Raw genomic sequence first — 12,123 nt, forward strand, 5'->3', positions numbered from 1 at the left:
TCTGATGTGTGTAGAGGTCTGTGCCATTTTACTGTAGCACTCTAGTGTTGTTTTCAGACGATGTAATGAAGATAAACTCTGTTTACGGCTGTGAAACATTAGCTGTAGTCATGTGGTGCAGAGAAGACATATTGCAGTAAAATTCAGTGTGAACAGTTTGCTACTTATGGTAGCATAACAATGTTAGGGAATATTGTTAACTTACCACACAGTATGCAAAACATACTGTGTGTAGTGGAGTACGGTTTGAGCAGATTTATGCAAATGTAGGAAGTTTTAAAAGCAAATAAACCAGAAGTTCAACATTTAATATTATTATTTGTAATTTTTATTTTGGCTAAATTATTGCAAATTGAAAGTGAGGAGGTGGTGGGGGCACAATTTCTTTACTCTTGTAGTTGTACAAGGTTGTTGAGAAATGGGCCAGTTGGGGCCAAGACTGTCCCAAGACTGTCTGCATTCAGTTTAGTGGAGCCAAACCTCAGCCATACGGCCTGGAAGTAAAGCTTGTGAAGTGGTTATGGCCATCTGAGAGACGCTGTGTGGATGAAGCAAGAATGCAAAAACTTTCAATTTTGGAGACCATATTTAAAGTTTTTATAGCAGAGCCTACTCCAAAGGTATTAGCTGCATCGTTGTGCAAAGTGTATTTACTTAACGGCGGGACCTTCAGGGTTTAACTATCATGTTGCGGTAGGGAAGTAAACAGAGGAAGTCCCCCAGTTAAATGAAGGAGAAGTTGCATAACGTCCATAAGCAATTGAATTTTTCCACCTGAGTGCTTACCCTTCTAACAGCCCCACCCCCACCCACACACACACACACACACACACACACACACACACACACACACACACACACACACACACAGGAAGTGTATAATGGAAGATAAAGAGAGAGGTGAGGACTCCCAGAGACGTTTTTAATCATGCAGGAGATGATCCAAGCGGGGAGTCCCCCACCTCGCCCACGCGCTCCTACACCCCCATCCCTCTGTCGCGGCAAAACACGTACACATTGTCTGCCATTTTTTAATACACTCTGCACACGATAGCACGACAGGCCTGATCCCACCAGGGACTTACATTTAGAGATGCAGATGAAGACGGGAGCATGAAGGAGACGGCTGAAGGGATGACATGAAAGGGGGAGGAGGTGTTTTATCACTCCTCCTCACCACTCTATCAGCCGCCTCCTGCAGTCCATTCAGTCAGTGTGTGTGTGTGTGTGTGCATGTTTGCATGCGTGCGTGCGTGTGTGTTTGTGTGTGTGTGTGTGTGTGTGTGTGTGTGTATTCTGAGTGCTCTATTATAGGGCCACCTGCTTCCTTTTAAATATCTCATCACTTCCTGCTTGCACTCAGCAGACATGCTCACTGCATTAGCTGCAGGGCCGAAAGAGGTGCGTGAGTGTGTGCGCGTGTGCTCCTTACAGCACTCTTAGCTAAGACACGCTGGACTGAGAGTGTGTGCGTGTTTGTGTTGTGGGTTCGATGTTTGTGTTTCCAGCGTTTCCAGGATGCTCACATTAAGCTTCCACCGGCTCCTTCTATCATTTTAATGAATAATTAATGCACGGCTGTAAAATTTATTGCTTGACTAGAGTTGCGTTCTGGCAGCCGTGCGCGCGTGTGCATGACTATGACTCCTGCTGTGATTGTGTGTTCTCTACATCTGAAATCCCCCCCCCCCCCCCATAGGATTAGGCTCATCAATTAGTGTCACTTACAAAAAAAATAAAATTCTCAGCATTTAAATTGTACCCTGATCTCCCCAGTGGAGGAGAGTGAAAAGCAAGCTGTCATGGTGATTTTCATGGTAATTTGCGAGATTACAGTATGCTAATGTGATAATTACAGTGGATGCTTGGCATTAATCAGCTTCTGCTAGCAATGTTGTCGTATTTACCATTTGGATTACCGCGCCACGCCGTCACAGACTTTCTTCCAGATTTCATTCAGGAGACAATGTTCTTCTTAGGTCGACACAATGAGAGGCTTTAGAAACGCGTGCCGCTTTGTTTGTGATGTCCGTGTCTACGAGCGAGTCGACATTTCCCTCATTACAGAGAGAAGAGGAATTATGTTCCAGGAAGATTGGCACAGATCCATCTGCAAAGCAACAATCAGGCACCCACTCATGCCTGCAAACATTTCAAAGAGAAATGAAATATGCATGTTGACAGCATAAAAAAAGACACATGCACAGTTAGACACGTTATCACTCCCCTCCATTAATTAATCCCATTCTTCTGTATTTTTAATATCATGGTTTATTCATGTGTGTGCACAGCTTCTTATAGAGCCGTATGTAAATACATAATGTCTCACACTGAGATCTGAGCTTCAGTTGCTGCTGCCTTTTTTCCACCACTTATTATAGAGTCAGCTAATGAGTTATTGGACTAGCAGAGAGCAGGGAGGCTGTGCAGCATATACAAGAGTAGGGAGGTATTACATAAACCTACAGTGCCTCATCACACGCTACATTTTCAGTTTGATTAGTTAAACTGGAAACCAGATTGAACATTTGAATCAGGTCATGGCAGTTTTAAGAATAAAATACAGATTTTTTTTTTTTCATTTTTGTTACTTTGTTCATGTGCCATTTCAAGGACTGATGTAGGAATTATACCCTGTTTTACTGTTTTGTTTCCTGGGCAGCCTGCTGGATCATTTGTTCCATTTGTTTTCTTGTCTCATCCTCTAATTGACACGACTCACCCTCTGGGCGCAGAAAGACAAGGACATCCCCTCAGTTCTTGTCTCGGGTAGTGTGGGTTTACCCCAGCTTGCATCAGATGCTGAGCTACATCACGCAGCAAACCGGGGGAAGCGATGAGTAGTTTCCATTCAGGAGTTCTGGTGCATCACTGCTGTGTTATGGTTGAGTTTAAGTTGTTTGGTGGCTCTGCTGTTTTTGAAAGTGCTCATGTCTTTGTATTTTCTTAGACCATATGTCTGTGCAAGCTTATATCATTGCTTATGGTTTTTTGACAGATTGAGTGCCAGGTCTTTTAATTTACTCTAACACTTGGCCCCAGACAGTTTGAGGATTTCTAAATGTCTCTCCTTCTGTGCAGCCTCCGTTCCCAAAAGTCTTTGCTAACACCTAAAGCAACATTTTTCCCCACACTACACAGCTATTCTGGGTGTCAGCAGCTCTTCAGCAGCTCTTCAGCAGGTCTTACAGCGACAGTTTGCAGTTCACACAAATGCTGATCTACAGTGAGCTAGGCTACGTGTGCAGTATGTGACACAGCTTGTTTATGCATCCCACACAAATGTTCCAGATTATTGCAACTGCTAGAGGGAGCATCATTGCTATGACTGAGTAACAGGGGTGAAAGTAAGCCGGTACTGGCCCGAACGGCGTACCACTACAAGATTTGGAGGGGGTACGCTGTAGTGGAAAGAAAAATAGACTGTCTCTGAAAAAATTTGCACTTTCAGCATGACAACACACCTGCTAACGTCAATTTACTAGAAGCAACATGTTTTCCACAATACACATTGCATATAAGTCACTCTGAACTTTCTCTGAATTATGTCTGAACCTTCAGTAAAGCGTTTCACTCGTCAGACAAGGAGCAAGATAGTGCACGTACTGCTTAACCATCCTGCGCCAACATGCGCAGCTGGTCTCCGAAGGTTTTAGCAGACAGACGTTCGTTGCAAAGTCTCCCAAATGAAAACAACATATACAGAAAAATATGTTGATGTTTTTATGTGTGCAGTGTTTCCCTGGACAGACAACAAGCACGCAGCGCGTATACGGCTTAATCAGATCTTGTGCCAACCTGCGCAGCTTGTAATCAAAGTATTTTAGCAGACAGACGTTTGTTTCAAAGTCTGAAACTTTCACACTAGCAGTGGGATGAAAAGTACTAGAATGATAAGAAGTCCTAGTGAATGCTTGATAAGTAGACTATAATAAATAATTAAGTGTATTTTTTGTGCGTGCCAGGTGCGTCTTTAGACCTGGGCATTCGGGGCTATAGCCCCGGACCTCTGTGGTGTCAAAAAAAAACAACACAATAATGATGAAAAAAGCCCAGTATAGTAGACTTTTATGTGGTCTCATTACCAACAGCCACAGGCACACAGGAACAAAGCAATAAAAAAAAAACTCTGACGTGTCCACACTGTAGAGAGATAACTCCAGAATCAAACTTAAAGCAGACTGACTTGATAACTCCAGAATCAAACTTAAAGCAGACTGACTTGATAACTTCAGAATCAAACTTAAAGCAGACTGACTTGATAACTTCAGAATCAAACTTAAAGCAGACTGACTTGATAACAGAATCAAACTTAAAGCAGACTGACTTCATAACAGAATCAAACTTAAAGCAGACTGACTTGATAACTTCAGAATCAAACTTAAAGCAGACTGACTTGATAACAGAATCAAACTTAAAGCAGACTGACTTCATAACAGAATCAAACTTAAAGCAGACTGACTTGATAACTTCAGAATCAAACTTAAAGCAGACTGACTTGATAACTTCAGAATCAAACTTAAAGCAGACTGACTTGATAACTTCAGAATCAAACTTAAAGCAGACTGACTTGATAACTTCAGAATAAAACTTAAAGCAGACTGACTTGATAACTCCAGAATCAAACTTAAAGCAGACTGACTTGATGACTTCAGAATCAAACTTAAAGCAGACTGACTTGATAACTCCAGAATCAAACTTAAAGCAGACTGACTTGATAACAGAATCAAACTTAAAGCAGACTGACTTGATAACTTCAGAATCAAACTTAAAGCAGACTGACTTGATAACTCCAGAATCAAACTTAAAGCAGACTGACTTGATAACTCCAGAATCAAACTTAAAGCAGACTGACTTGATAACTTCAGTTTCAAACTTAAAGCAGACTGACTTGATAACAGAATCAAACTTAAAGCAGACTGACTTGATAACTTCAGAATCAAACTTAAAGCAGACTGACTTGATAACTTCAGTATCAAACTTAAGGCAGACTGACTTGATAACTCCAGAATCAAACTTAAAGCAGACTGACTTGATAACTTCAGTATCAAACTTAAAGCAGACTGACTTGATAACAGAATCAAACTTAAAGCAGACTGACTTGATAACTTCAGAGTCAAACTTAAAGCAGACTGACTTGATAACTTCAGAATCAAACTTAAAGCAGACTGACTTGATAACAGAATCAAACTTAAAGCAGACTGACTTGATAACAGAACCAAACTTAAAGCAGACTGACTTGATAACTCCAGAATCAAACTTAAAGCAGACTGACTTGATAACTTCAGAATCAAACTTAAAGCAGACTGACTTGATAACTCCAGAATCAAACTTAAAGCAGACTGACTTGATAACTTCATAATCTAACTTAAAGCAGACTGACTTGATAACTTCAGAATCAAACTTAAAGCAGACTGACTTGATAACAGAATCAAACTTAAAGCAGACTGACTTGATAACTTCAGAATCAAACTTAAAGCAGACTGACTTGATAACTTCAGAATCAAACTTAAAGCAGACTGACTTGATAACTCCAGAATCAAACTTAAAGCAGACTGACTTGATAACTTCAGAATCAAACTTAAAGCAGACTGACTTGATAACTTCAGAATCAAACTTAAAGCAGACTGACTTGATAACTTCAGAATAAAACTTAAAGCAGACTGACTTGATAACTCCAGAATCAAACTTAAAGCAGACTGACTTGATAACTCCAGAATCAAACTTAAAGCAGACTGACTTGATAACTCCAGAATCAAACTTAAAGCAGACTGACTTGATAACTTCAGAATAAAACTTAAAGCAGACTGACTTGATAACTCCAGAATCAAACTTAAAGCAGACTGACTTGATAACTCCAGAATCAAACTTAAAGCAGACTGACTTGCCAGTGTTTTGGTTTAACTGGTCACCTTGTTAAATGTGCCTCTGCGGTTACCGTAGTGATGTAGTGATGAAAACAGGATTATGTTTTAAGAGAGATACTCTCATAAACTGTATAAAAATGTCTGGTGTATGTCTTACTACACCAGGGAGACAGGTACTGGCTGGTGGAGCACCAAGTTAATCTCTTTTGACTTTCATTTCCCACAACGGCATGACAGTGAATCTCCTAAAAAAAGTTTGTTTTTACAGTGGTGATTAAAATTCTACGCACACAGGTGTACACAGGCATGTTTCAAACACAAACGATTAATTTAGAAAATGAATTAGAGATAGAATTATTAGGAAGAACTCGCTCTCCTCCTGTTTACCGTAACAACAAGCAACGTACAAAATGTGACAGACACATTTACTCAAACAAAACTATAAAGACTGATCAGGTAGGTGACGTTATGTTTAAGATTGTCATGAAAAACGTAACATAGAGGTATTCACAGGACCACTACCTTTGTTTTCCTGTGCATCTGCCGTCAATATGGCAACCACTTTCAGCTGAAACGGGTCATTCGTTAAACCCAAACACCGCTCAGAGAGAAAATGTCCGTCGGGGCAGTGGATTCAACTCGGTCCACTAGACATCGGGTCGGTGCATGTCAGTGTTTCTGAGGCTGTAGCCTGTTCTTATGTCTCATTCTGGCTGCTGTTGTCTGTGCTGACCTTTCTTAACAGACACATTAACCTATTCAGTAGACCTGCCCAGACGGGAGTCACACATGACCATAGGTCTTTTCTATCCTTCTAAAACTACATCACAATTGCATGTTCATCTGCGCAATTTCAAAAATCTAAAAATATTTTCACTAGCTAGCGACGCGCCTGGTGCACACTATGTACACTATTAGTCAATATCATAGTACCGGCAAGAAATAAAAACTACTTTCACCCCTGCTGAGTACTGAAAACGTTGAAAAAAATTTCCAACTCTAATTATATGCCAAGAAGAATTCAAGAGACAGTATCAGACTTAAAATTAAAATCAGTTAAATCTAAGCACTACCAAAAATTGACGGTCACTTATCGAGTCCAGTTCCTTTTTGGACAGAGCAGTGACAAATCACAATAGAGTACAGTATTGACTAAGGACCCATTTTGTAAAAAGTGAGATTTCCATGTCCTTTTTTTTCGTTATAAAGCAGGTGGCGGTATATAAATACTGTGAACGTATCAAAACCTTCAATCCACAGACAAATGCACACAGTCCGTATTCAGGAACTGTGCCTTTAAACAGGCCGCCAGGACTTCTGTACGGTTATGATGTCACAACCATACTATATAAATGTAGAAAGTGCTGTTTTTTTGTCTAGAAATGTGTTTTTTGACCATTAAAGCATGCAAATATTTTTAGTAGAAACCCAAAATACCTAAAAATGAGCCTGAACATGAGTATAATACGGGACCTTTACGTCCTCACTGTGAAAGTCACACGTCAGTAAAAAAAAAATGGCTTCAGGGCCAATTATAAATGGGTGAACAATAGGATAAAGTATTCCTTGGAATAATAGACTTGTGTTTTGCAGAAAAGAATAATGATATTCATTCATTCATTCATTCATTCATCTTCAACCGCTTATCTCTGTCGGGGTCGCTGGGGGCTGGAGCTGATCCCAGCTGACATCGGGCATGAGAATAATAATAACAATATATTAATCTTCCTTACTAATTTCTTAGTAAATTAGGCAGAGTTGCAAAATGAAAGCAACCACCCATAGCAGTGATGTTCAAGGGAACTCTTGGAATGCTGCCTCCGCTAAGACCCACAGCTCATTAAAGTCTACTCAGCAAAAGACAGAACAGAAACCATATTGAACCCCCGGAAAACAAATCAACAGTACAACAGCCCAATGAGCACATAAATAGTCCAGAGCTCCAGATATAATTAAAGTTTCACATCATATGCATGCCTCCCCCATTCTTCACATTTGCACATATTGACTGAGCTGTCCCAGACTGTGGAAATAACATGCTAATTCTGTTTTTAGAATACACGAGAGGGTTGTTTACCACTGAAGCCCGCCTGCTCAGGGGCCAGGCAAGAGGAGCATTTCCTCACTGGGATCGATATACTATCACATTATCATCATGTTCTCAAAATATCTCAGGTAGTCTCTCAGGGCGCACTCACACTGTCCTTCCGCACCGGGCCAAAACAGGTTTTTTGGGTTAAGCCTAGTGCGTTTGACCAGTGTGAGTGCAACCGCTCCGCGCATAACTGCGGCCAGCTGGTCTGAGAGAGGTGGGCTTTTGTAGAGCCCATTTGCACATGTACGAGCACAAGCGTGCGCACGAGCACAAGGCCTACGCCAGTTCTGACTTAATTTATGTGCACCTGTTCGGACATAGAAAATAAAAAGGACGGACCATGCGCGGACATTTAACAACAACAACAACAATGGCGGCGAAAGGTTCACGTTGGTGTGATGCGGAGGTGGAGTGTTTACTGCAGATTTGGTCGGGTGAAAAGATTCAAAAACAGTCGACAAGACGCACAAAAACTCTGAGGTCTATGGAAAGATTTGGAAACAAAGAGACGCATCGCGATGGCGTCAATCAATGCGTGTGACGTGTTACATGGATGACGTATGGACAGCAAGAAGCATTTGCGCGAGGCCCTGGCAGTGTGAGTACAAGCGGGACTGGGGTGCGGGGGGAGAGGGAGGGGGGACAAGTACCTTAAAGCCCAGGGCGCGGTGCGGAAGGACAGTGTGAGTGTGCCCTCAATTGTAATGATTTGTCTGGAAGTACAAGATGGTAGAACCGGACAGAACAATGATTTCTATATTCTGCAATAAAATTTTTCTCCTGTTTTTATGCCCCAGGTGACAGCCCCCCCACCCCCAAAAACTACTTCTATTGCTCATCCTACACTGTCAATAACAGAAGCAGGAAGATGGTTTCATTTAATAGTGATATTTATCTTTTGCTTTCAATTTGCACACAATACAGCAGCTTCACAACATATCTATGAGGTAAAAGGTTCAGCCGATGCTTTTATATGAAAATGAGCTCAGTCTGGGAAAAATGGATGAATTTCTTATATCAGTGAAGTCTGTTGCCGACAAGTGATCAAATGAATTGCAGATTTTCCTTTGTAAAAAGTTTTCTGGGAGCCCTGATTTGATGCCAAATTTGAGCCCACAGCTTGCAACAATGATGACAAATTGCAGCAGGCTTATGTAGGAGGTAACAGGGCACTAACGCCTTCACCTGTTGCCATGGCTGGACGTTTGCACAAACTCACACTGAGACTTCGTATCAGTTTTCTTACTTGTTTTTACTTCAAGTATTTAGGGACCAAAGCGGTCTCCTTCTCCTTTGTATTTTGGCCTCCTTTCTATCAGTCTATCTGTGTGTATCAGTCTGGAACTTTTAAAAACAGAAGGTTGTTTAAATTTTGGAATTTTTTATAATTATATTTGACTTCCGTTAGAAAAACAATGTGACATCTACACAACCCACGTTAAAAAGAAAACAAAAATGAAACTTAAACATGTATCTTTGAACTTTAAATATAATTCAAATGAACAAATTGAACAAATGATTACAAAACATAAATTGTATAAATGAATGAATGAATGAAACTTCCTTTTCATGTCTGGTCATGTTACCATGACCCATCCCATACAGGATTATACAGGCACCTAAATGTATACAACAAAAACTAAGCCTTCCAATGTGGTCCACAACAACCAAAAATGGAGCATACAAAAATAAATGAATGAATAAAGTAGGATATGTGCAGATTCACAAACATGAGCAATAACACAATACATGAGCATAAACACAGGAGTTTTTTTCATATTTTTACGTTAGTTTCCTGCTCCTGTCTCAGGCTTTGGACACAGATTCAGAAAATGCGTAAACTATCAAACAGAAGTTCAAATGCAGCTCTATCCTCCAAACCTATGAAATCAACATCAGGAGCATCGACGTTTTGAAACAACTTTTGGCGTAAATCATGATATAAATAAATAATAGATAGATAAATATATTTTTTTTTATGGTAATATATATATACACACACACACACACACACACACACACACACACACACACACACACAGTATATATCCTGAGGTATACTGTACCTTATTGAACACTTCTAAACATATATTCAACATGTCCCAGTCAGTTACAGTGTAAAGGAAAGGGTGCGCTGGATTTACAACATAAAATAAGAGAATATTTGGGGAATGGAATGCGGACATATAATCATTTAATTTTCCTAATCGTCAGAAGCCATAATTGAAAAAACTTTTCCACATCACCCAGCCCCAATAATACCAGAGCAAAAAAAAAAAAAATTCCAACTCAAATATGTGTCTTTAAATGGGGATGCCACAAAGAGATGCTCTCCACCTCTGTGTCTGCTGTGATCTCTGACAGACGTGAACACTGGCCACAAATCTCACATCTGTCACCCAGCTCCTCTGCTCGGTTCAATCATTTAATGATTTGGGTCTGAAACCCAGATTCATACTGAGATCACTTTTTGTGGTTGTGGTAGTGTAGCAACTTTAAAAAAATCTTTTGATATTTAAAATACCCCCTGATATTTTAAACCTAATTATTTTACATTGACAAATTGTAGTTGGCACATTTTTAGATGTGGCTCAGGTGGTTGTTCCAGCCAAATGAATGTGAACTGTCATGTTTTATCTGTTCAGGTTGCAGCCATCAACCCCAGCCACCCGCTTGCCCAAATGCCCTTGCCACCCTCTATGAAGAACTGCATCCAGCTGGCTGCCTGCGAGGCCAGTGAGCTGCTGCCCATGAACCCCGACCTCCCAGCCGACCTCTTCACCTCCTGCCTCACCACACCCATCAAGATCGCCCTGCGATGGTAATGTTTCTGTCACTTCTTTCTCTCCTGACTTAGCATTAAAAGTCCAAAACGTTCCAGATGAATCTATATGCTGAAGTAAGGGGTAGCTGGGATTTGTTTCACCTACTGTAACCGTTAACATTTAAGCATAGTTTCCCAAATAATGAGCTCAAATAGGCTTTAAACAGCGGGAACTTTGAACTGATACACAGGAGCTCTATGATTATGGTCTTTCTCAGTGGGTAAGAAATTGTTAAGGTGTTAAATTAAGAAATGTGAAATTAAATAAAAAAAGTTTCTACTTTGGAAGAATTTGAATGGCTTTTCTGCTCATGATCAGTACAGCAGTAGCTTACCTATCTTGTTTGAACTTTTGACCAAAAGTCGTTACAAAGACCCCACAGAGAACCGTTTGAAGGCTATTATAGTAAGTATGAGGTTATATTTTAAAGGTATTATGTGAAGCAAATTACATTTTTAATTGCTTTGTATTGACAATATGTGATAATTAAAAATAGAAATATTTCTCTGTAATATTCAGCAGAAATGCACATTTTCCTTTTTACCATGCAGGACATGGTGTGCCATTCATTTGTAAAGCCTGTTAGCGGCGCTTGTACCACTCGACACTCTGAGGACAGACATGATGTGTCCTTTGCAGAGACCACTCCTTCCTCTGAGCTCCGACCCTGCTCAGTATTCTGCTATGATTAGAAATATTCAGCTATGATGAGAAATGTAAACCGACATCATCCACAGCTATGCAAGGATGATGATCCCCACAGAGGACGGTTCAATAAGATAGGTGAAAGTTATTCAGACTTGGCTGGCACAGTTGCCTGATGTAAATGCGGCACGATGGATCATTCAGAGGATTGTACTGATGGAGCTTCAAGCTAAACCAAGGGAACACACGGGTTGCATCACGCAGTCATTTGTATGGGGCACACTAAACAGGGGGGCTGCTCAGAGATGACCCTGTCTTTGTACTAAAAAGCTGGCAGGGTAAACTCTGTATGATGTCCGAATTGGATATTTGTGTTCACATGTCATTAATGTCGGGACGATTATAGGTTTGCAGTGCATGTGTGAAAGGCACTTCGGACTGTATCTTACAGGTAAAGTTATTGTATGGCCGCTTGTCTTAAAATAAGATTGTACACTGGTACTTTATGGATGGGCATATTTAAGTTTAACATGTTCATATTCTGCAAACTTAGGTATTGAATTTCTTTTTTTTCTTCGGGTTTGAGTACCAAAACTCAGATGGGATGTTAGCACAGGTATTGAACTGAATAGTAATAGTAATGGCTAGCATGTTAGTGTTTAGCTAGCCCTACGAGTTCTGATTACAATAC

General features: G+C 40.4%; 1 protein-coding gene across 3 annotated transcripts in view; it reads left to right on the forward strand.

The window, feature by feature from the left end:
• Nucleotides 1-12,123, forward strand: part of rptor (regulatory associated protein of MTOR, complex 1) — a 204,966-nt gene that overhangs the window by 78,652 nt on the left and 114,191 nt on the right. For all 3 annotated transcript variants that reach the window (XM_083924337.1, XM_083924336.1, XM_083924338.1), the window contains exon 7: nt 10,608-10,783. In XM_083924337.1, coding sequence (XP_083780463.1) covers nt 10,608-10,783 — 176 coding nt within the window. The remainder of the gene's footprint in view (nt 1-10,607; nt 10,784-12,123) is intronic.

This window comes from Echiichthys vipera (assembly GCF_963691815.1).
Source record: "Echiichthys vipera genome assembly, chromosome: 2".
NCBI lineage: Eukaryota > Metazoa > Chordata > Actinopteri > Perciformes > Trachinidae > Echiichthys > Echiichthys vipera.